At 42.1% G+C, this 26,839-nt stretch overlaps 1 protein-coding gene across 4 annotated transcripts in view; it reads left to right on the top strand.

Annotated features, from left to right (window-relative positions):
* Positions 1–26,839, top strand: part of jakmip2 (janus kinase and microtubule interacting protein 2) — a 51,286-nt gene that overhangs the window by 3,926 nt on the left and 20,521 nt on the right. For 2 of the 4 annotated variants that reach the window (XM_041893622.2, XM_041893623.2), the window contains exons 2-7: positions 19,274–19,495; positions 20,297–20,794; positions 21,623–21,832; positions 24,460–24,558; positions 25,788–25,934; positions 26,354–26,500. In XM_041893622.2, coding sequence (XP_041749556.1) covers positions 19,367–19,495; positions 20,297–20,794; positions 21,623–21,832; positions 24,460–24,558; positions 25,788–25,934; positions 26,354–26,500 — 1,230 coding nt within the window. In that variant the 5' untranslated portion in view covers positions 19,274–19,366. Of the gene's footprint in view, positions 1–19,273; positions 19,496–20,296; positions 20,795–21,622; positions 21,869–24,459; positions 24,559–25,787; positions 25,935–26,353; positions 26,501–26,839 lie in introns of all 4 variants that reach the window. The other 2 variants (XM_041893620.2, XM_041893621.2) reach the window with 1 other exon arrangement.

Genomic DNA, 26,839 nt, shown 5'->3' with positions numbered 1-26,839 from the left:
TAAAACAAGTTTTGGAGATAAAAGTGCTGAAAACATGTTGGCACACCATTAATAAAAAAAAAGAAGAAGATGGAGAACAAACTACAGTATGAGAAATACCGGAGTTTTGGCGCAGGTACAGCCGACTAACGCTATAGCTTATGTTAGCTAGGCTACCTAGCATACAAACTATACTTACTGTGACTCATTTGTAAAAAAAAAATATATATATATACATATATATAATCGAACCCACAATTGCTGATGCTCCAGATACTCAACTAGTCTCAAGAAGGCCAGTTTTATTGCTTCTTTAATCAGCACAACAGTTTTCAGCTGTGCTAACATAATTACAAAAGGGTTTTCTAATGATCAATTAGCCTTTTAAAATGATAAACTTGGATTAGCAAACACAACGTGCATATGGAACACAGGACTGATGGTTGCTGATAATGGGCCTCTGTATGCCTATGTAGATATTCCATTATAAATCAGCCGTTTCCAGCTACAATAGCCATTTACAACATCAACAATGTCTACACTGTATTTCTGATCAATTTGATGTTATTTTAATGGACAAAAAAATTGCTTTTCTTTCGAAAACAAGGAAAGTTCTAAGTGACCCCAAACTTTTGAACGGTAGTGTAAATATATATATAAATTGGGGAAATTTGGTAATCCAATGACAAGTGCTGTCCAGCCCAAATAATCAGACAGGAAGGATAACGTTCACTGCCATGCAGAGTGATTAAACCTCAGGTCCTCTGGCATAGCCAGCACTCGAGTCATAGTGTGCATCCCAAATGGCCCGCTATTCCCTATAAAGTGCACTACTTTTGACCAGGGCTCATGGGAAATAGTGTGCCAGTGACATTTGGGACTTAGTGAGTGGCCCAACTGCACCATCTGCAAAGATTGTATAATCCTGATTCTCTTAAGAAATGTGTCCCAAAATGTAATATTCCCTCCCTGTCTGGAAATGAAATAACACGACAGGGGCAATTTGGAGCAAACCGAAATCCGACCTGTCTAGGCCTGGCATTAGGAGTGCATTACATTCCAGCAGCATGCAATCTGAAAAAGTTATGCATTGGCAAATACAGTGAGCCTTGCAAAACAAGCTGGAATGTAATATGTTGTGTGATATGAATTGTATGTGAATAGCTTGGTTATATCAATATGATGTATTACTGTATGGACTGTGTAGCATGTATCTTTTTTATTACTTGTCGTTGTTTATGCCAGAATGCCAATAAAGTAGTTTGATTTGTTGTGAGCGGAAGATGAAATTGGACATGTGGCAAAGCCTTGCGAATAGACAGAAATAAATTTGTAGCAATTTGCTGAAAGGTAGTCCTTGGGGCTAGGCGTAGCATTGGTGCTTAGGAATCAACCATAAACAAACATGGCATTAGTACCAACACAACGTAACACATTGGCAACAATTTCCACTAGAGATGGAAATCGGTAGAATGGCATGCGAACACAGACAATCTTTATTTATGACTGTGGCGGGCAGCGACTAAGCAGTGTCTGGAGAATCTGGTAGCAACACAGATTTGATGTCTCCGTGGAGACTATAAAGTGGGCCATGATGCCAGTGTGCTTTGTGTGCCCCTTCTTCAACAGCATAGGAATCCATGCATCAGAGTGGCCACTCTGGGCGCGGGAACCTCACTGCCTTCTCCCCTTTCTCAGTGTCCATTAGCCTTGCTTGACTTGTGTCTTGGAGTTCCGCTTCAGACTTAAATCCGGGGGAAGCTGTGTAAATTAGGAAGTAGCCACTGTACTCTCTTAAATGCCAGTGTGTGCTGACGAGAGATAGGCTTACACAAGCAGTAAGAGAGTAGGTCTAAGTACTGGCACCCTATTTATTTATTTTGATGCCTGTGGTCTACACTGAGTGTACAAAACATTAGGAACACCTGCTCTTTCCATGACATAGACTGACCAGGTGAATCCAAGGTGAAAGCTATTATCCCTTTTGATGTCACCTGTTAAATCCACTCCAATCAGTGTAGATGAAGGGGAGGAGTTAGTGTGTCAAGAACTGCAACACTGCTGGGTTTTTCACTCTCAACAGTTTCCCGTGTGTATCAAGAATGGTCCACCATCCAAAGGACATCCAGGCAACTTGACACAACTGTGGGAAGCATTGGAGCATTGGAGGCTGTTCTGAGGGCAAAAATGGATGTAACTCAATATTAGGAAGGTGTTCCTAATGTTCTGTACACTCAGTGTATAAGAGTTATACTGGGTGTGTCCCAATAATTTCTCCTTTCTCCTGAAGTGTGCACTCATTCACTTCTTCCCACAAATCTAAGAACCTTGGTTTGGTTGAGGCATGGGCTATTGGGAGTTTCCAACATATTTATTTTACCTGTCAATTATTTTAAGTCAGAGAGGGAACGTGAACAAGTGTACACTTTGGGAGGAAGGATGAGAAAAATTAGAAAAAAGCCATGGGATTATGTCCCAGCATCAAATATGGAACGGGACAATAATCAGATGTATATGTAGCCTACAGCTTAATTGAACCCCGCCTCTGGTTCTGGCCGATTGCAGTCTACCGCAGCATCCCTCTAACATGGGCAGTTTCTGGGTTAATACCGCATTAGTGTAGTGTAGTGGAACAGGAGCTACAGCTGTGTCCAGTTGTAGTCTGCTAGTGCATGGGTAGGAGTAGTACCCACAGTCATCCCAACATGTGCCAGGTCTTGGTCACAGCATGGACCAGTCCATGGGGCATATTTATGGATTAACAACTATATAGATTGATTTCTATGAGGTCCTTGATTCTGGACTTTAGCTGGCAAGAAGGTGGCAATGGAAATTGCAAGTTAATAACTTCAACCAATTATTTAGTCAGCCAAGGTTGTATTCAACTGTTCCCTGCAGCAGAGTCAGAATCAAGGCCTTTGGCTTCAAACTGTACGGAGGGATTGGACTTTCAACATCATTTTTAGTGGACTTCATAGAAATCAATCTATATAGTTGTTAATCCATAAATATGCCCCATGGACTGGTTCAATGCTGTGACCAAGACCTGGCACATGTTGGGATGACTGATTATAATTATATTAGGTCTGTCCCTGACTAAAAAAAATATTGTCGACCAAAAGTTGTATGTTCTTTCGACCAATCGATTGGTCTAAATTTTTAAACATGTATTTTCCCCTATATAGACAAACCCGATGTGTTTGAATAAAATCAACTATAAGCATTGAGCCTGTCTGATGCTTAAAGCTTACGGTTTGATGAAATAAGACAAATGCCTCGAGGGCGCCAGCGATCTAGATAACCAGAAGAAAAAACCTTAACCTGACCCAACTATTCTCCTCCCGCTCCTGCTGACTTTCGCAGATTCTGCCATTACTCTCCTGAAGTTGCCAGTAATAGTCTACACGAGGAGTCGGCAACCCTTCTCATGTTGAATGCCAATTTATCTGACCATTTCTACTGATCTTCGTGCCAGTTATGGTTTTTATATGCACATTTTCGTGAAACAGTTTAATTTAATTTGTAATAACGTCTTCATATCTCAAAATCATTGTCATGTGGTTAATCAAAATTCTATCCAAATCTAAATGAAAATGATACAAACCTAAAAAGTGACTTCTATTGCCATTGCCAACTATGTAAAAATAGCCTACATAAAGCCAACAAATAAAAACATTGCAGCCTGCAGGTAGAAAATATCCTGATAAAATAAATATCCTATAAATCACATTGGCTACGCATGGCCTGTCTGCAACGAACTTGAAACATTGTATCAACTATTAAGTTGGGTCTAGCCCTGAAGCTTGCGCCAGTGAGCTCTGGACAGACACAGCTGTAGGCTATTTGCGAAAGGGATAAGAAGCAGTACTTGACTTGGGAAGGAGCTCACCAAATGTTCTACTGCTTGAAGTCCTGTTCCCCTTAAAGAATATTAGCTCAAAATATTGTGGAGCTCCTGCACCTAAATATAAACAGTACCAGCACCCAAAATGTGTACCGGAACCTGTTTCAGTCAAGCACTGATAAGAAGTAATCAGGTAGGCCTATTTTATGACGTTTCCACTGGATCACAGCATGACATCTTTCACTTTCACGCTGAGTGGTTATCAAAAGGGAGAGAGCTGGAAAGATTTTTCAGGTAGCCTGTAGGTCTACTTCTATGCGTGCGCGTCCTTACTCAACATTGACAGGAGCGCTCCAAACAAAAGACAATGACTAAATTGACAAAACTCGTAAATGGAATGAAATAAGTGTAGCATAGGTTGTGCACTCTGCAAACAATGTGTCCACTCAGACAATGAGAACGGGAAGACTGGAATAATAATATTGAATGGAATAAAATAGTTACCGTAAGCAAAGTAACAAACATTGTAGATTAGAAATTATAGGAATTAATGGTAAATGTACTACTGGTGATATATGTAATGGGGAATTTATATACCTTAAAAATCAAACGCAAACAATTCACAAAATGAAGTTATGAAACAATGAATGTGCACAGATTGGCGGAAGAGAGCACATTCTGGAGAGAGAAGTGCATTGTGCATCTGGGCGCGTGGTCAATCCAACGTCTGCATTGGCCATGCAGCATTTACGGTGATACGGCCTCAGCAGAAGTCAGGGCATTCATACTTCTTGCGCTTCGCGGAGCAATGCAGAGCTGTTGTCAAGGAAGTGAGTTTGTGTTTATACAGGATGTAACTCCCCCACCTACCGTCAACCAGTCATGTCAATGCAGAGTTATACAGAGCCCTCCGCATTGTTACAAAATTTGGGAGGCGCATGGCGATGCGGTACAGAGCTCGATTTGGCCTCTGCATGCCTCTGGAGGCTCCGCAATTGCGTCACACCCTCCATATGGAGCCTCCGACTACATTTTCCGATCAAGCATAAATGTTTTTTTTTTATTAATATATTTTTCTTTTTTTATAGTATATTTTGTTTTCTTTTTTTCTTTTTATTATTCTTGTCTTTTTTTTGGAGGGGTAGATCAGCTTAATATTGCAGATAGATTGTAACTTCCATCAATGTAATTGTCTGCATCACTTCCAATCCCCCATGTTTTCTATATATATACTCCCCTTTATTACTTTTCAACCCCGCCATCCTTTCCCTACTTGGGGTAAATTAGTGAACAACAATGCCCAGGCCTCTACTTCCAGCCTATACTTACTATCTACACCTTATGGACACAGTCAATTTTACAATAATTCTATTTTATTTGTTTTCAGAAATTTTCAGAAAATCACATTGTATGATTTTTAAGTAATTAATTTGCATTTTATTGCATGACATAAGTATTTGATCACCTACCAACCAGTAAGAATTCCGGCTCTCACAGACCTGTTCGTTTTTTCTTTAAGAAGCCCTCCTGTTCTCCACTCATTACCTGTATTAACTGCACCTGTTTGAACTCATTACCTGTATAATAGACACCTGTCCACACACTCAATCAAACAGACCCCAACCTCTCCACAATGGCCAAGACCAGAGAGCTGTGTAAGGACATCAGGGATAAAATTGTAGACCTGCACAAGGCTGGGATGGGCTACAGGACAATAGGCAAGCAGCTTGGTGAGAAGGCAACAACTGTTGGCGCAATTATTAGAAAATGGAAGAAGTTCAAGATGACGGTCAATCACCCTCGGTCTGGGGCTCCATGCAAGATCTCACCTCGTGGGGCATCAATGATCATGAGGAAGGTGAGGGATCAGCCCAGAACTACACGGCAGGACCTGGTCAATGACCTGAAGAGAGCTGGGAACCACAGTCTCAAAGAAAACCATTAGTAACACCCTACGCCGTCATGGATTGAAATCCTGCAGCGCACGCAAGGTCCCCCTGCTCAAGCCAGCGCATGTCCAGGCCCGTCTGAAGTTTGCCAATGACCATCTGGATGATCCAGAGGAGGAATGGGAGAAGGTCATGTGGTCTGATGGGACAAAAATAGAGCTTTTTGGTCTAAACTCCACTCGCCGTGTTTGGAGGAAGAAGAAGGTTGAGTACAACCCCAAGAACACCATCCCAACCGTGAAGCATGGAGGTGGAAACATCATTCTTTGGTGATGCTTTTCTGCAAAGGGGACAGGACGACTGCACCGTATTGAGGGGAGGATGGATGGGGCCATGTATTGCGAGATCTTGGCCAACAACCTCCTTCCCTCAGTAAGAGCATTGAAGATGGGTCGTGGCTGGGTCTTCCAGCATGACAACGACCCGAAATACACAGCCAGGGCAACTAAGGAGTGGCTCCGTAAGAAGCATCTCAAGGTCCTGGAGTGGCCTAGCCAGTCTCCAGACCTGAACCCAATAGAAAATCTTTGGAGGGAGCTAAAAGTCTGTATTGCCCAGCGACAGCCCCGAAACCTGAAGGATCTGGAGAAGGTCTGTATGGAGGAGTGGGCCAAAATCCCTGCTGCAGTGTGTGCAAACCTGGTCACGACCAACAGGAAACGTATGATCTCTGTAATTGCAAACAAAGGTTTCTGTACCAAATATTAAGTTCTGCTTTTCTGATGTACCAAATACTTATGTCATGCAATAAAATGCATATTAATTACTTAAAAATCATACAATGTGATTTTCTGGATTTTTGTTTTAGATTCCGTCTCTCACAGTTGAAGTGTACCTATGATAAAAATTACAGACCTCTACATGCTTTGTAAGTAGGAAAACCTGCAAAATCGGCAGTGTATCAAATACTTGTTCTCCCCACTGTATATACTTATTATGGACACAGTATGCTTACATTATTAGTTATCTTGTTATTATTTGTTGTTATTTGTTGTTAGTCCCATCCTTCAACTCCATTCAATACCTCCCATCTATCTCTTAACACCATCCATATAGGATTTCTATTTGCCATATATATTTCAACCGTACTGTGATGTTTTACAAAAGTTCTGAACCGTTCTATTCTCATTGCTTCTACAGATTGTGAATTAAAAATAAACATTTTTGCTAAAAGTATTATTATATTATTGATCGATTGACTATGACTTTTCAGATCACCCAGTAATGCTATCTGCAAGGTTAACTCCAGGTAAATATTGCAATCCTTTAGCCATTCCTGGACCTGTGTCCAAAAACAAGCTACAAATGGACAGAACCAAAACAAATGATCTAATGATTCTGTCTCTTCACAGCAAAATCTGCAGAGCTGGGAAGATTGTATCCCCCATATAAATAACATTATATTGGTAGCAAGAATTTTATATAATAATTTAAATTGAAAGATTCAAATTTTTGAATCCGGTGTCGTTTTGCGTGTCAATTCATAAATATATAAATATATAATATTTAATAATTTCTGTCCTCCGAATTCATATTCATTATATAAATAGGCCCTTTTAATTTTGTCTGGCTTGCCGTTCCAAATAAAATTGAATATTTTTTACTCATATAATTTAAAAAACTGTTCGCTAGGCGTAGGCAAGACCATAAGCAAATAGGTAAACTGGGATAATACTAAAGAGTTAATCAGGGTGATTTTTCCACAAATTGACAGGTATTTACCTTTCCGTGGTAGCAAGATCTTATCTATTTTTGCTAACTTTCTATTAAAATGTATTTAAGTGAGATCATTTATTTCCTTTGGGATATGTATTCCGAGTATATCCACATCACCATCAGACCATTTAATTGGTAAACTACATGGTAATGTAAATTTTTTATTTTTTAGTGATCCAATACGTAATATAGTACATTTGTCATAATTTGGTTGTAATCCAGAGAGGTTAGAAAATGTATCTAGATCCTCTATGAGGCTGTGGAGGGATTCTAGTTGTGGATTTAAAAGAATGAATAATGAATCATCAGCGTACAATGACACACTTGTATCCTGTTTCAGTAATAATGAGATCAGACCTTCTTCTTGAGTGCCAGATAATCTACCATTTACATAGGAGTGGTTAAAACATGCTAATGACGGTCCTCTTAGTATATCAAAAAAGGTTTGGTATACCTCGACTGGTATGCCATCCAACCATGGAGTTTTCCCAGCCTTAAAGTCTTTAATTGCATGCAGAAGTTCCCCCTCTGGAATTTCACCTTCACATGAGTCTTTCTGTATGGCTGTTCATTTTACATTATCAATAGAAAGAAAATCTCTACAATTAGCTTCAGTTAGAGGAGATGGAGGCGACTGAAAATAAAACATATGCTTAAAGTACTTTGTTTCCTCCTTCAAAATATAATTTGGTGAATCATGGGTGACTCCGTCAATTGTAACCAGTTTCATTAAGTTCTTTTTGGTATGTTGAAGATTAAAAAATAATTTTGTGCATTTTTCCCCATATTCTTCAGCACGCCAGCCATTTTCCAATACCATAAAGGAAATCTTAGTACAATTGTATTTTGACACCTAAGGCAAAGTAGGGCGAAGGCCTTATTAACCTGTCTCATCCTCAGTTAATCCATAGTGAAAAGCGCTGCCACTGTGGCGTATTTAACAGTGGTACAGCTCACTGATGTGTTGGTGAATAATGCATGTATGGTGTGCAGCAGAACAGGACAACTCTGATGCCATAATTCCTCCTTCCAGATTAATTATTAAGGCTATCCTCCACACAACTGGGTTTGTAAGGCAGGCAGGGAGGGAGGGAGGGAGGTAGGAGGACGGAGGCAGGGAGGGAGGGAGGTAGGAGGACGGAGGCAGGGAGGGAGGGAGGGAGGGAGGGAGGTAGGAGGACGGAGGCAGGGAGGGAGGGAGGGAGGGAGGGAGGAGGACTGGGAGGCAGGGAAGAAGGGAGGTAGGAGGACTGGGAGGCAAGGAGGGAGGGAGAAGCACTGAGAGGCAGGGAGGGAGGTAGGAGGACTGGGAGGCAGGGAGGGATGGAGAAGCACTGAGAGGCAGGGAGAGAGGTAGTATGACTGGGAGGCAGGGAGGAAGGGAGAAGGACTGAGAGGCAGGGAGAGGTAGGAGGACTGGGAGGTAAGGAGAGGACATTTTGAGCAGCAGACAGGCTGAAAGATATACTGTACCTGCTCAGAGTGTACAGTATGTACTAAAAGTTAAAAACTCAGTGTTTTGACATAAGGGTTATTTTTTACCCAGGATTTTGGGCACATATGAGGGATGGTTTGCTGTTATGTTTGAGTTGGTTTGTTGAAGGTTTCTGTATTCCCTGACCTTCTGTAGACCTGTCATTACACAGTGCTGCCTGTTGAAACATAGCTCGGTATTGTTACCAAAGAGCATGGATGTTATCCAAGCAAAACAACACAGCTAAACAAAACACTCTAATAACTAATGATGTTACACAAAACACTGTAATAACGAATGATGTTATTCAATACACTTTAATAACTAACGATGTTACACAAATCACTGAAATAATAAATGATGTTACACAAAACACTGTAATAACGAATGATGTTACACAAAACACTGTAATAACTCATGATGTTGCGCAAAACACTGTAATAACTAATGATGTCACGCAAAACACTGTAATAACGAATGATGTTACACAAAACACTGTAATAACTAATGATGTTACGCAAAACACTGTAATAACGAATGATGTTACACAAAACACTGTAATAACGAATGATGTTTCGCAAATACACAGTAGGTATTATCAGCTCTAGCTATATTTATATGGAAATAAAATGCTTTAACATTTGTGACACTACCAACGCCACAATGACATAATAGGAATTTATGTCACTTTGTTACCATCAATCTGCCAAGTAGGCCTAAACAAATTAGACTTTGGCACTGTACTGTATAACATTTAGGTCTGTCAAAAGATAAAAACGTGTTAATTGCAGGATTTGCCACGATTAATCACGATTAATCGCAAATTCAGAATTTGCTCAAATTGAGCTGTAATTTTTTTTTTAATACAAAAAGCAACAAGAATATTGACTTCTTGATTTTGTCCAAAGTAATGGATAGCAAAATCAGGTAAAGCAAACTTTCTTTAACCTCAATGTCAACTTGTTTTCACATGGCATTGTTGTTTTTATCTGTATAGATTATTTATTTTGAACGCTTTCAGACAATGCAATTAATCACGCATAAAACATTTTTTGCACAAACATTTTAAAAAGTTAACTTGAGTTAACTGATTAACTCTGACAGCCCTTACAAAATGATATTCCATTCTATTCTTCAAACCAGCGCTTATCAAATTGAATTGGTGCTTGATGTGTCTATTTGTAGTAAACACATTAGTGTTGATCCTTCTAGAGAGGTTCCAACCGAGGATACGGCAGACACCCAACATCTTTTAGTAAGGCCTGGTTGCCCTGTGCTACTGTGATCTGAGGGTCCTTTGAGTGGATTTAGCCCCTCTACCCTCCCGTCCAATCCTAATGAGCTTTCCTTATCAAAGACTGCCATGAAAGCACTCCCCCCACCCCCTGCATGGGTTAATTTGGCTATTTGAGGAAGGGCGAGGAGGACGAGGAGGAGGGTATTGGGATGGGGTGAAGGGGGGAGTGTCTGCCTGCGCCATGCTCCATGGCCTCCGGGCACTGCCTTAAAAGCCTGGCCCTTACATCTCAATTGGCGTGACGACACGAGGGGGTACTTGTGCAAGCGCCAGAGGAGTATTACAGGATTTAGAGCATTTAGAAACACCCATGATCAAACCTCATGCTACTCCCACCACCACTGTTCCCATGACCACTTCACCATATCACACACACGTGCAGGCGTACACGCGAACACAAGCACACAAACCATGACCACCATCACCATCATCACAACACATAACACCACAGGACCTGCTACACTGAAGGAATCTGTCAGATTCAGAGACGACGAGTCCCAAGAGTTGAGCAGGCCTTTGAATTGCGCAAAATACTGTCTCAAGGATTTATATCCTCTTTCCTTAGTTTTTAGTGTTTGATTGTGGATTACCTTAGGCTAACATATTTTCACACATTGTTGTGATATTGATTGTTACTGTTGTGGAAAATAATCACTATACTTTATTAAAAATCAAAGTTCTTTCAGAGTTTTTGTAGAATCAAGAATGACTTTATTACAATTTCAACAAAGCCAGGCTAATCTGCAGATTAAGCCCCCTCTCTCTCTCTCTTCCCTAGCTATATAGTCTCCTTCACACACACCCTATCTTAAAATCCCTCCCTCTTCAGTTTCCCGCTCTTTATCGCTCCGCCCACTTCCTTTGTCTATGATGGCGGCTAAATTCAACTTTCAGTTCAGAATCAATAGTAATACAATCAATCAGTCCCTTATCTTTCAAAAACACTAATGTTTAGTTTAAACTCTGTTCAACCCCGGCTCTCCTGGGCTTGACCTGAAGACTGATTGTTGGACATGACAGGTCCATACTTAAATCTTTCAAACATACACAAAACCCCACCCCATCATGCTGTAATCAATCAAGAAGATAGCCAAGGAGAGACAAAGGTTTAGCCTGAACTCTGCTCAACCCTGGCCACTTATTCCACTCTGTTTGAGGAGAGAAGCAAAAGGCCACAGTCTGCTTTCAGTCACTGATAATGTAGGACAGCCATGGATTTAAGTAAGAGCGAGCAATTCGACCCTAGGTCAGATTCCCACTTTACCCACACACACACAGTGAAATGACCTAAATAAGTTCCTGGCCCAGCAACAAAGAATTCTAACTCGATGTTCGTGATTAACCCAGTTTTATCTCATAGTCCACTAAAAAATATCCATCATTACCTGAAAACATATAAATTGTTTTTCAATTCAGTAGTCAATGTGACCAAAACCATGTTATTTAATTATACAAAATGTTAATAATACAAATGTTAAAAATGTTCATTTAAATCTGGAGTTTGTATAAGAGTGTCGTTGATGGCATTGAAGCCAGACAGCCCTTCACAACAGTGTTGCCAACTCCTCAGTAAGGAAAGTAGCTATTGGCTGTCCTAAAAGTCGCTAGAAGTCGCTAAATGAAGTCATCGCCTAATTTGCATAATTGGCCATGTGCATGTAATTGTGATGGACGCTGTAGGAGAGAGGAATAACGTCGTGGGAGAGACAGAAAGTGAGTTAAAAGCTTTGGGACGTGGGTGGGGCCCAGGGGTGGGGGCAGCACCCGCTGCTCGTTGAGAAGAGTAACAATACGTGCTTTCACGTCAGAGTCTCCAATAACACCAGAAAAAGTCGCTAGATTTGTCGCTAGTCGCTTTTTTGAAAATGTGTTGCTAGAGGGGTCTGAATATTCGCTAAATATAGTGACAAAGTCGCTAAGTTGGCAACACTGCAGACAGACTGTCTGTATGTATTTATCCAGCCACAGTACAAGTGGACCTTGTAGTGTCTGTCAGCATTCATTTCAATACCATTTCGTTGAGCGTCATTGCATTAGTTTTGCATTTCAGTACTGAATGAGACCAGTTCTCTGTGATTTTCCACTATCATGAATTTGTTAGGTAGGAGAGGTCCGTTCAGTGTCACTACGCTCTGTGAGTAGCCTAGCACTAATGCTCATCACTCATGTCCATTGCTTTCCTGCCCTCATCCAGAAGTGCTTTGAAGAAACACAGTTCCCTTGAATCTATGGGTGCGTTCATAAATTCACTCTGGCTATCTACTCCGATTTCAGTATTCTCGTCTGAGTGTGCCAGAGCGCAGAATAACTGATGGATTTACAAACGGGCAACACCTGTTGAATATGACCGGTGTCTGTAAACGTCGGCAAAAAAACGTAATTAAATCGTTGCCAGCAGCACAGTTACAATCACCAACGCTCTAGACAACATGAAAACAGCCTAACCAGCTCTGCTAGGGCGAGTAAAATGGTCAGAGTGAGGTGTTCTCTCGTGTGCGTCTGGAAGTAGCTAGCAAGCTAGACAACTTTAGCCAGTTAGCTTGGGTGCTTGACTGCCATTGTGAGGTCAGAACGCTCGGATCAACCCTACTCGTCGGCCAGAGTGTCCAGTGTGCGCTCTAAACACTCCGAGAGCGAAACGATCTGAATTTACGAACGGACTATCTGACAGCGCTCTGAATGTACGAACACCCAGAGTGAACTTACGAACACATCCTCTATCACATGCATTGGTGCTTGTAATTATAGATTACCTCACAATGAACAATGTATACGACATTGTAGGGCTGGGCGATATATTGAATTAATTAGATTCATTTGAATGTATGTTTTTGCGCGATATTCCAAATGCCTGTATCGCAGAATCAAGGTTTTTTGTATTTTTCATTTTTATGAGCGTTGATGTCCGCTGGTTCTCATGTTGTCTTTTTGGTCTTGTCTCGTGCTCTCCTTCTGTGCTGTGCACCTTCCCATTTACACCAGAGATTTGTATTTAAAGACGAGATGCTCATGTCTCCGCTCTACCAATGGAAGTCGTTGTCCCAAAGGCGGGAAGGCAGGCGACAAGCTTAGGTTCAAAATAAGTGCATAGAAACGCATTGGGCTTATTTTGGATAGATTTTGGTGAGAGTGAAACCTCTCGCTTCGCTTCTTTGTCCCAAGCCCTTCCACCTAACACTCACAACAACTAAGATGAGAGGTCACGTCTTCCTCTCTGACAAACGGTTTCAACTCGCTATTTGCATTTGAGGTTTGGTCTAACAGAATCGGTCATATAGACATCGAAACACATGGAGACATTATTTTACTGTAATAGAGGAGAAGTTAACCTTTCAAACCATACCCTGTTTATGTTTCAACTCCTCAAATTTATTGCAGAGCAGACACTACTAAAACGGATGTACCAATGAACATCAATTCTGGAAAGTTAATGCTCAGTTTGTCAAGCGCATTACGGTACCACGTATCGCTAGCAGCATTTTAGTCAAATACAGATTGTTATACTAGCTGTTTAGTCTGTGTTTTATAAATGTGCAATAAGCATAAAACAATTATATAAGGAATTGGCAAATCGTTCTCATTCTGCGAAATAAGGTAGGCCACTTGATTTCAGCATCTGAACAAAGTGGACAGGCTAGCATGCTCTTCAAACAGTTGTAGACAGACAGAAGGTTGTGTTCATAGCAATTCAACTGTTTTGCATCGTTAGCTGAATTCAGAGCTTGTGAAATTATACCTAGATCCAAGTTGGCTAAACTTGAAATATAAATATTAGCTGCTACTCACCAGCACATGGCCTTGTGCTTGAGAGATTGTTTATGAGACCGGTGTTAATTTTCTGTTTCTGGTTAAATTTGTTACAGAAAGGACATTTTTATAGACAGACCTAAAAGCCAGATCAGTGATTATTGCAAAAAAAGCAGGTACAACTATTTTGATAAAATAATACATTATTAGTGAGTCTTATTGTTGTGGAAGACAAGTACAAGCTTGGCACACCTGTATTTGGGGAGTTTCTCCCATTCTTCTCTGCAGATCCTCTCAAGCTCTGTCAGGTTGGATGGGGAGCGTCGCTGCACAGCTATTTTCAGGTCTCTCCAGAGATGTTTGATTGGGTTCAAGTCCGGGCTCTGGCTGGGCCACTCAAGGACATTCAGAGACTTGTCCCGAAGCCACTTTTGCGTTGTCTTGGTTGTGTGCTTAGGGTTGTTGTCCTGTTGGAAGGTGAACCTTGTCAAATTGCATCAATTCAAATCTGGTATAGGAACAAAAAGAGGTCAATACACGTCTTCTAAGATAGACTAGTATTTTAATTAATGCAAACACTTGAATGGTAAATATGATGTTCGTATATACGGGCCCACTGAAACACCACACAGGGCAGTCAGAGAACTGAGCCATTGTTATAAGTTCTTCTTTAAATACTCTGACAGAGATAGTTCCTGCTCCCTGCTGGGCCTGTCAGAATAGAGGCTGGGTTTGGTTTAAACTTACCCAACCTATCGTTGGCGCTCAGGCTGGTCCCAGCCCCTTGGCGCTTCACTGTTGCCGGGCATTAGTTGTTATCTTTACAACTTGTCTCGAGTCAGCAACCTCAGACACAGTTTGTTATTCTTCATTGTAGCAGTACACATGTCCTTGAGCAGTTTAACAAAGAGGCAGTGTGTGTGTGTGTGAGACACAAGTCTATCTCAGCCTACCCCCTAACGGTTCCTCACATTAATCACAGCTTGTTATGTTAAACAATCTATATCAGTACAGCACAAACCTATTATGTTTAATCATTAATGTATTCTTTCTAAGCTAGGCATCACATCTAGTTGTAAGAGAATAGATCCCAACAACCTTCACCCCAGTCTGAGGTCCTGAGCACTATGGAGCAGGCTTTCATCAAGGATCTCTCTGTACTTTGCTCCGTTCATCTTTCCCTCAATCCTGACTAGTCTCCCAGTCCCTGCCACTGAAAAACATCCCCACAGCATGATGCTGCCACCACAACGCTTCACTGTAGGGATGGTGCCAGGTTTCCTCCAGAAGTGACGCTTGGCATTCAGGCCAAAGAGTTAAATCTAGGTTTCATCAGACCAGAGAATCTTGTTTCTCATGGTCTGAGAGTCTTTAAGTGCCTTTTGGCAAACTCCAAGCGTGCTGTCATGTGCCTTTTACTGAGGAGTGGCTTCCATCTGGCCACTCTACCATAAAGGCCTGATTGGAGGAGTGCTGCAGAGATGGTTGTCTTTCTGGAAGGTTCTCCCATCTCCACAGAGGAACTCTAGAGCTCTGTCAGAGTGACCATCGGGTTCTTGGTCACCTCCCTGACCAGGGCCCTTCTGCCCCGATTGCTCAGTTTGGCCGGGCGGCCAGCTCTAGGAAGAGTCTTGGTGGTTCCAAACTTCTTCCATTTAAGAATGTGGAGGCCACTGTGTTCTTGGGGACCTTCAGTGCTTCAGAAATTTTTTGGTACCCTTCCCCAGATCTGGGCCTCGACACAATCCTGTCTAGGAGCTCTACGGACAATTCCTTCGACCTCATGGCTTGGTTTTTGCTCTGACATGCACTGTCAACTGTGGGACCTTATATAGACAGATTTACCACAGGTGGACTCCAATCAAGTTGTAGATACATCTCAAGGATGATCAATGGAAACAGGATGCACCTGAGCTCAATTTCGAGTCTCATAGCAAAGGGTCTGAATACTTATGTAAATAAGGTATTTCTGTTTTTTTGCAAAAATTTAAACAAAACTGTTTTCGCTTTGTCATTATGGGGTATTGTGTGTAGATTGATGAGGAAAAAACATAATTTAATCAATTTTAGAATAAGGCTGTAACGTAACAAAATGTGGAAAAAGTCAATGGGTCTGAATACTTTCCGAATGCACTGTATATCGTGAATCGCCCATACATTTGAAAAAATCGAGATATGAGTTTTAGGCCATATCGCCCAGCCTACCACATTGTATTCAGAATTAAGATTTCATAATGTTTTCAGACACAACAGCTAGGATGACTTCCGTCATGTAATTAGGTTGCATTAGGCCTTTTGCCATTCTGATGTGGCATGGAACCCCAGTTATCCCAGCCATGTCTTCCTTTTTCTTTTAAATGGTCCAGACCAGAAAGAGCCATACCAGATTAACTTGCTATAAAAAGGTCATAAAGACTCCAGAGAATAGTTTAGATTGCTTTGATTTTGAATGGTGGATGAGACATATTCTCTTGCGGTTTCGTCTGCATATTCACACTCTGCGAAAACATGATATGAACAGTAGCCTATTTCAACAAAGCAGCCATGGTCCACAAGCAACACTTAACTGAGTGAAAGCACTTAAAAAGCCTAGCGACTGATAAGCACAGGTGGAAGGAACATGACGCTACAATCTTCATCTTCATCTTAAAGTGTAATGTTTTAATCATCGTTATATGTCACCCAGCCTCTGATAATGAGGATATTTTATTCAAGGGGGTTATTGCAGTGTGTGTGAACAGTGGCTGAAATGACAGCGCATGGGTTCAACAGTCTTCATAAGAGACTGCTGCTATGTGCCGAGCCTGGTCTAGTGGTAACACTTGCGACTCCCCCTTGGAGAGTGGAATTCAATCCCTGTGTCTCTTCACCTCTCTCCCACTATTTCTAATCTGTCAATAAAGTGTCAAAAAATATGAGAGTGATTCTCCACTTCCTTAAAAAAGAGAGACTGTTGCTAGTGAGTCAGACGCTAGTCTTTAATATTTCTCCTGACGTGGGGGAGGTTCGTCTGTCTCCTCTCCTTGGCTTTGATGTGCGTAGGAGATTGCTGTAGTTCACAAACATGTTGCTAGGTTACTCCTGGCCATTCTGTCAATGGATCGCCAGGACTGCCTCCAAACTCCAACATCTCCCTCCGTCACGGTCTTTAGCCTCAGCCAATCATATCAGACCACTGTCATATGTCCTTATGCAAACACACAGCAGCACCATGCTGTGCCCCACTGTATACTACCCCTCCCCCTATAACTGCGGGAAGATGTTTGGGGGTGGTGGTGCTGCGATTCTTTTGTTGTTGCCCGCGCTACAGACAGCTATATCGGTCCGCTAATACAGGACTAGTAAAGGCCCACTGCACTACTTTTGTGAAGAAAAAAACAACAACTTTATACTTTATTTTATTATATTTTGTCCGATTTTTCAGGGGATGCCGTGGCTATGTCTACTCTAATACACACCACCAACACCCTTTCTCTTCTACAACATGTATAGAGTAACATGTGCACAGTGTCATACTTCAAATTGGTCAAATTGGGATGAGTAGGACATTAGTACAGTTACAAAAACAGTTTGTTTCAACAGTGATTGTTCATAACATTACCCTCTAAAGCTGATGAAACACTGTACATTTTTTTACGCAATATTGCTGAGCAATTTTGTTGGCAACAGAGTGGGGTTTGAGACACTGGAGCAATGAGCAACATGGACATGAGTAATATATTTCATATGAAGCGAAGTGTGGGGGAGTACTGAGTTACATGTAGTTGAACTGGTAATTTAACTACATTTTGCAGTAGCTTTTTTGGTCGTAGTTAATCTAAATTCTAATCTACGTAGTGTTTTCAGTAGTTAATTACTTTTTTGCCATGTGGGGGTGTAGCTAACTACTGGAACTACACAAGTAGGCAATAATGTAATTATTTTTTCGACATCAGACCTGCCTAATTCTCACTTGAACCATCATTTTTGTGTTTAATAGTCTAAATAACACTTTCTGTTAATACATGACCCCAAAGTGTGATCTGTTCTTGCAATTAGTCGTCTATGATATTTCAGATTTACATATGATAATTTTTCACAAAGTAGTTAGGATGTATTGATCTACTTTTTCAAAGTGACTTGAGTTAAGTGAACAATATTTTTTTCTTAAAGGTAGCTTTAGTGTAGCTTAACTTCTTCCAATGTGAAGTTATTGGTAGCTTAGTAAACTATGTTTTCATAGCTTCCCCAACAATGATGAAGCATATATCAACTTAAAACTCAATTTTCCCACTGATTTACTCATCTCTTATAGCTTGTTGTTGCCTGTTGACTGCCACATCTGTAGACTACTAGAATTTATCAGCTAACAAACAATCAACAAAGAGATGTTGCCCCTGCCCTGGGCATACACTCAACCTTACTGCAAGTCAAGTCAATGCAGACATAAGGATAACTAGATTCAGCAAACTTTTCACTTCACAACTCTAAGTTAGGAAGTTTAAATGGTATTCATCCAGCTAGCCAGCTAATTAAGCATTCAAAAAACTATCTAAATAAAAAAAACGGAATGTAAAATATACATTGCTAGCTAGCGAATTAGCCTGTTTGTCCCATTTAACTCCAACATGGGAGTCGATTTTCTCTTGCTTCAGCTCAAAACGGTCGCCATGTTTTCCTAAATATTTTTGGAACAGCAGACTGATCACATGACCAATGTCGGCGCTCTGATTGGAGGATTCCCAAAAATTGTTGTTGCTCAAGATCCCCAAGATAATAAAAAGTTGCTCATTTTCAATGTAAAATAGTTGCAGCAACCATTGCTGGCAACATTGCCTCAAATAATTGCCTGTGTATCGTGGCCTTAAGACTGTATACTTCTTTGATATTGTGAATTTAATGGATATTTCATATCATGATGTTCAATGATGTGTCCACTGGTCTGCATCTGTGAAATGGGTTGTAACGTTTGGCATTTGGAAAACCACTGGCTTACGCTGTGTCCTGTCTGTAGTCAGCATCTGTGAGGATGAAAACCTGGTCAATTGAAAAACTGGTCAATTTGTACATGTAGGTTTACACACTATGCAGCTGCCTGACTTGTCTAACTCAATGAGCCACTCCTGAACCGTAGCTACTGTCAATACTGGCTCTGCTAGCACCATGCAATTAATTGCTTTACTATCAGACTTGAATAATCAATGTATGTAAACACTTAAGTTGAGATGATCTTCATGATCCTTCAATGACAGTTGTCTAAAATGTTTACTATTCCTCCCCACACACAGCTCTTCTGTCTACTAAGATCATGAGGAAGAGGAAGAACTGGAAACCACGGAAACCTCAATGAAAGCATTGGAGGAGCTGTAATATTTGACTCAATGGCGAAGAAGGGGCGCACCAAGGGCGAGAAGCCCGAAGCGCTCATCTCTGCTTTACAGGCAGCTAATGAAGATCTCAGGTCCAAACTGACTGACATTCAAATAGAACTGCATCAAGAGAAATGCAAGGTAGGCCACGTTGGAACACTAGATTGCATGTAAATCTTCCCTTCTCAAATACACCTACACTGAGTGTACAAAACATTATGAACACCTGCTCTTTCCATGACATAAACTGACCAGGTGAATCCAGGTGAAAGATATGATCCCTTATTGATGTCACTTGTTAAATCCACTTCAATCAGTGTAGATGAAGGGGAGGAGACAGGTTAAAGAAGGATTTGTAAGCATTGAGACATGGATTGTGTATGTGTACCATTCAGAGGGTGAACGGGCAAGACAAAATATTTAAGTGCCTTTGAACGGGGTATGGTAGTAGGTGCCAGGCGCACCAGTTTGTGTCAAGAACTGCAACGCTGCTGGGTTTTTCACACTCAACAGTTTCCCCTGTATATCAGGAATGGTCCACCATCCAAAGAATATACAGCCAATTTGACGCAACTGTGGGAAGCATTAGAGTCAGCATGGGCCAGCATCCCTGTGGAATGCTTTCGACACCTTGTGCAATCAGTATTAATGTTTTGCACACTCAGTGTATAACAGTGTCTTTAACTGCAGATGGCAGGTGTTTTTATGTTGGTAATGAGTTGATTGACAAAGTCCTACAATTTCAGAAGGATCTCATTGAAATTATGACATTTCTTTACTCCTTGGGTCAAAATTGACCCCTGTTGGTGATTTTAGGGTCAATCACTTTATCTACTAAACAGGTGCTAGATCAAGAGATTCGCCTCCGGGCTATATGTAGTCCTCTCTCTGTAGTGTAACCCAGTTATTTTTGTCTCCTCTGCCTCAACCCCCGGGGGCTAGGTGAGTAAGTTGGAGCGTGAGAAGGTGCAGGAGTGCAAGCGCATCCGGGAGCAGGAGCAGCACCGGCACACGGCCACGCTGACAGAGCAGCGGGCCAAATGGCACGAGGAGAAGCAGAAGGAGCTCCAGGCGCTCAGGGAGAACCTGGTCCGCCAGCACGAGCAGGAGCAGGCCCGCACCGCCAAGATCAAGGACCAGGAGAACCAGCGGCTCAAGGCGGCGCTGAGCGCCATGCGGGACGGCAGCGGAGAGAAGGTGCGCACAGCGCTGACCCTGGAGGCCAAGGAGGAGGCGCGGCGCTTCTTCGACGTGGAGAGGGTCAAGCTGCTGCAGGAGATCTCCGAGCTCAAGCAGACCAAGAAACAGACGGACGAGGCGCTCAGCACCATGATCCAAGCGGATAAGATGAAGGCTGGGGACCTGCGCTCCGAGCACCAGATTCACCAGGAACAGATTTCTAAGATCAAGTGGGACAGCGAAAAGGACATCCGCAGACTGGTGAATACTAGCTGAGGGTCTGATTGCGGAATGCATGTCTCGCTAAACACTAGATTTGGCCTTAGCTGTTCTTTCTCATTGCTCCATACAGATAGTTGGGCCAGGAAACATATCTGTCAGAGAGGTTGTGAGCTTCATATAGAGTAGTTTAGTAGGTGTCCTCTGCATTGAAACAAGAGCACTAGGTCTACTGTGATGGAGTCATCTCCATGGATTACGTCATACGAATTATGCAAGTCTGCACATAATAGTGCAGAGCATTGACTCTTGCTAGGATTTTCATTTGAGACAGTTTGGTACAGCAGGAAAATAATCCTGCAGTAAAAGGAAATGTGAATTATTATATGCATTATAATTAATGGACATTTTTGTAGGGGTTGATACATTTTTCGTAAGGAAAAGTCAAGTGTGAAATTTCAAAGTGGAAATTACAAACTTCAGAAGCCTTTTTAAACCTACACTACAAGTTTAAAATGTTCTGCGTTGCATGAAGATTCCCCTGCAACAGGGTGATCAAATGAAGATCCTACATTTGTAGCTAATTGTCATGATCCTTATCAAAGCTAGTTGGTATGACTTAGAAGCTTTGTTCCAAAGCAATCAATTAGCAAGGAGTGGCCCTTTTACTTTGGCAAAAGTCAGACTGTGTCACGTTCTTTCCAGGCAGACTTTCACATGATACAATTTGATATATACGGTACATCATACCTTCACATGATACTCTTTTAATTTGATTTTTGAATGGAACTGTGCGCATGTCTGTCATTCCGTCTGTCCCGTCCGTCTCTCTGTGTCTCTGAGTTTCCTGTTTCCTACTCCCTCCTTCAGGTGGATGAGATCAAGTCTAAGGAGCGCACCATCTTCTCTCTGGAGAAGGAGTTGGAGAATGCCATTGGCTTGCTGCAGAAGCTGCAGATGCAGAAGGATGCCCTGGACGACCAGCTGTTCCTGGTCAAGGAGGCAGAGTGTAACCTGGGCAGCCCCAAGAGAGAGATCCCCGGACGGGCTGGGGACGGGGCAGAGCACTGTGGCAGCCCGGTACGACATAGAAAGGCAGAGGGGAACATGGAAATGGTACAAATGCAGCCTGTAGATTTATAGAAATGTAATAATGAAGCCAGTCCAAAATACATTTGAAATTAATCGGACAATTAACACATAATGAGAGGTAAAATAGGCCTACACTAGTTTATGTATAGCCAATTGCCACACTCCAATTACCTATTGCCTACTGTATAGGCTATGTATAGAAACAGCCTATGTAGTTTATGCGGAAAAAGCCTGAGACAAATGACATAAACAGAAAAAATATTAAATAAGTCTGTAATTATAATACCATAACTCCTCTCCTCACACGCAGAAACATATTCTTTGCACATTGCAGGACAATTATCAAACTGCTTTCACACAGTGTCAAACAAACACAGTTTGGGTTTGGCCATTCTCTATACAGTATGAAGGTTTTATGAATCAGATAATACCACAATTTTAATACCAAAAAAGTCCAAACGTTTTTAAAGCCACACTCTATAGTGCCTCACCAACAAAACGTTATCAACAGGGCAAATGCATTCCATCATACAGAATCTTCATATGCAAATATCACTTTTTATGCTCAATGAATTACTTGAAATTATGGTACTATTACTTTTTAAAACATGACAAAAACAGTAGTACTAGATATTAGGTCAAATGAAAAAAAAAAAAAAAAAAGTATTTAGGTAAATACGCCTACCTGCTAAAATGTGCCTGTCATTTTACTACACAATAAAACAAGCTCCTACCTGGTACTGAACTGAGAACTGAAGGGATCTGAAGGGCGTTTTATCTGAAGACGGCTGGTCAGTCAAGAAGACTGCTGGTCAGTCAAGACTGCTAGTCAGTCAAGAAGTCTGTGAGGTTTTAATGCAGTCTCACATTCTGGGTTAGTCATGGTCTGCTTGAAAATCACCTCATGACAGAAAACTATTTGTCTTTGGCTTCTTTTTCTAAAGAGATGTGTCAGTGAAATACAGTGGGGAGAACAAGTATTTGATACACTGCCGATTTTGCAGGTTTTCCTACTTACAAAGCATGTAGAGGTCTGTAATTGTTATCATAGGTACACTTCAACTGTGAGAGACGGAATCTAAAACAAAAATCCAGAAAATCACATTGTATGATTTTTAAGTAATTAATTTGCATTTTATTGCATGACATAAGTATTTGATCACCTACCAACCAGTAAGAATTCCGGCTCTCACAGACCTGTTTGTTTTTCTTTAAGAAGCCCTCCTGTTCTCCACTCATTACCTGTATTAACTGCACCTGTTTGAACTCGTTACCTGTATAAAAGACACCTGTCCACACACTCAATCAAACAGACTCCAACCTCTCCACAATGGCCAAGACCAGAGAGCTGTGTAAGGACATCAGGGATAAAATTGTAGACCTGCACAAGGCTGGGATGGGCTACAGGACAATAGGCAAGCAGCTTGGTGAGAAGGCAATAACTGTTGGCGCAATTATTAGAAAATGGAAGAAGTTCAAGATGACGGTCAATCACCCTCGGTCTGGGGCTCCATGCAAGATCTCACCTCGTGGGGCATCAATGATCATGAGGAAGGTGAGGGATCAGCCCAGAACTACATGGCAGGACCTGGTCAATGACCTGAAGAGAGCTGGGACCACAGTCTCAAAACCAATAGTAACACACTACGCCGTCATGGATTAAAATCCTGCAGCGCACGCAAGGTCCCCCCGCTCAAGCCAGCGCATGTCCAGGCCCGTCTGAAGTTTGCCAATGACCATCTGGATGATCCAGAGGAGGAATGGGAGAAGGTCATGTGGTCTGACAAAAATAGAGCTTTTTGGTCTAAACTCCACTCGCCGTGTTTGGAGGAAGAAAGAGGATGAGTACAACCCCAAGAACACCATCCCAACCGTGAAGCATGGAGGTGGAAACATCATTCTTAGGGGATGCTTTTCTACAAAGGGGACAGGATGACTGCACCGTATTGAGGGGAGGATGGATGGGGCCATGTATCGCGAGATCTTGGCCAACAACCTCCTTCCCTCAGTAAGAGCATTGAAGATGGGTCGTGGCTGGGTCTTCCAGCATGACAACGACCCGAAATACACAGCCAGGGCAACTAAGGAGTGGCTCCGTAAGAAGCATCTCAAGGTCCTGGAGTGGCCTAGCCAGTCTCCAGACCTGAACCCAATAGAAAATCTTTGGAGGGAGCTGAAAGTCCGTATTGCCCAGCGACAGCCCCCGAAAACCTGAAGGATCTGGAGAAGGTCTGTATGGAGGAGTGGGCCAAAATCCCTGCTGCAGTGTGTGCAAACCTGGTCAAGACCTACAGGAAACGTATGATCTCTGTAATTGCAAACAAAGGTTTCTGTACCAAATATTAAGTTCTGCTATTCTGATGTATCAAATACTTATGTCATGCAATAAAATGCAAATTAATTACTTAAAAATCATACAATGTGATTTTCTGGATTTTGTATGTATGTATGGATAATGTATGTCATTGAAATAATTGATATTATACAACTATTCACCATAATGCATTTGTATATAATTCACAATAATCCATATAATTCACCCTAATGCATTTTTGTCTTATAGTAGTGAATGTAGTGTGTCGTAACACACCATGCGTTCTGTTTGAACAACCCAGGACATGCGCAGGAACCAGAGGCGCATGGCTGACCTGAACTCCACCATCCGCAAGCTGGAGGACCGAAACTCACTGCTGGTGGACGAGAGGAATGAACTGGTATGATCTGGTCACTCTGAACTCTCCCTACCTTGCAGAGAGCCTGCCAATGAATCACATATTGAGTGCGTCCCAAATGGCTCCCTATTTAGTTCTGACCAGGGCCCAGAGGTTGTAGGCAATAGGGTTCCATTTGGGATGTAACCTTGATCCTCTATCACTGAAGGATAACAATCCTCCTTAATCTGGATTCATTAAACATCCAATGAATGCACCCAGCAAAACACCTGCAAACAATTTACAATTACAGTACCTAGTCTAGACACCTGCCAAGTTGACACACTGGACTGAGCTGAACTCTATATCCCTCCATCTCCCTCCATATCCCTCCATCTCCCTCCATATCCCTCCATCTCCCTCCATCTCACTCCATATCCCTCCATCTCACTCCATCTCCCTCCATATCCCTCCATCTCCCTCCATATCCCTCCATCTCCCTCCATATCCCTCCATCTACCTCCATCTCACTCCATCTCCCTCCATATCCCTCCATCTCCCTCCATCTCACTCCATCTCCCTCCATCTCCCTCCATATCCCTCCATATCCCTCCATTTCCCTCCATATCCCTCCATCTCCCTCCATATCCCTCCATCTCCCTCCATATCCCTCCATCTCCCTCCATCTCCCTCCATCTCACTCCATATCCCTCCATATCCCTCCATCTCACTCCATCTCACTCCATCTCCCTCCATCTCACTCCATCTCCCTCCACCTCCCTCCATATCCCTCCATCTTCCTCCATCTCCCTCCATCTCACTCCATCTCCCTCCATCTCCCTCCATCTCACTCCATCTCCCTCCATATCCCTCCATCTCCCTCCATCTCACTCCATCTCACTCCATCTCCCTCCATAACCCTCCATCTCCCTCCATCTCACTCCATCTCCTTCCATCTCCCTCCATCTCACTCCATCTCCCTCCATCTCCCTCCATCTCACTCCATCTCACCATCTCCCTCCATCTCCCTTTTCCCCCTTCTATTCTATCTTCATTGCCATCTATCGCTCCATGTCGCTATCTCACTCTGTCTCTCTCTCTGTATGTCTCTCCTCTCTCTCCCTCTCCTCTCTCTCCCTCTCGCGCTCTCTTTTCTCTCTCTGTCTGTCTGTCTGTCTGTCTCTCTGTCTCCTCTCTCTCTCCCTCTCCCTCTCACTCTCTCTTTTATCTCTCTCTTTTTCACTCTCTCTCTCTCTTTCTCTCTCTCTTTTCTCTCTCTCTCACCCTCTCAGCTGAAGCGTGTGCGGGAGTCGGAGAAGCAGTGCAAGCCCATGCTGGAAAAGAACAAGGTGCTGAATAAGAGGAACGATGACCTCAGCCAGACCCTGCAGCGCATGGAAGAGAAACTCAAAGGCCTGGCCAAGGAGAACCTGGAGATGGTGAGTGGCATAGAAATAGAACTACAGACCATTGATTTAAATGGAAAATTCCCATTCTAGTAATTATATTTCTATGGTGAGTGGCATCATTGCACAGATCTCAACACAATTAGGGCTCCAATAGTTTAGTACAATAACAATAATAATAATACAAGCATGCCTCAATAGCTCAGTGTTTATGAAGACTGTCTGCAACACATTGGCTACAATTACAGTCCTTATCAAAGTACAGTCTGCATCAGTCCTTATCAAAGTACAGTCTGCATCAGTCTTGTGGATTTAGAAGTCCACGATCTTGCAGCTTTGTCAACCACCACAAATCTACTTTATTAATGATGAGCCCATACTGAGCGATATAGAGGGTTGTTTAACTCCACTACAACTCGTTCCACTCACAAACGTCTTTTCTGTTTCTGTAGAAGGAGAAGATCAGCTCCCACCCGCCGCTGAAGAAAGCCAACTGTAAGTCTCTGAATGATCTGGACCAGGCGCATGATGACCAGGAGATTGAGTTCCTCAAGCTGCAGGTGCTGGAGCAACAAAGCATGATCGACGAGCTGACAAGAGTGAGTTCTTCTTTTACAAATTTGAATTCCCCACTTCTTTTTTTTAAACAAAGTTTATTTTGGGATATTCAAGGTATTATTTACAATGTAAAGAACATACAAATACATTTTGTCAAATAGTACATTTTACAAATAGGCATTCACTTCTAAAATGAATCAAGGTGTTGATTTACTTACTAATCTCTGTGGAACCCACAACCAAATCTTGCATACACTGACCATCTAGCATTTACTGTATGTTAACAGTCTGTCACAAGAGACAATTGATTTACTAACTAAACTTAACACAAGAGAACTGGTGGACACAGTATCTGACTCTTTTGCTCTTTGCCAGATACA

The sequence above is a fragment of the Coregonus clupeaformis genome, chromosome 13 (assembly GCF_020615455.1).
Source record: "Coregonus clupeaformis isolate EN_2021a chromosome 13, ASM2061545v1, whole genome shotgun sequence".
Taxonomy (NCBI): Eukaryota; Metazoa; Chordata; class Actinopteri; order Salmoniformes; family Salmonidae; genus Coregonus; species Coregonus clupeaformis.
This window is presented reverse-complemented; position numbering and strand designations above follow the sequence as displayed.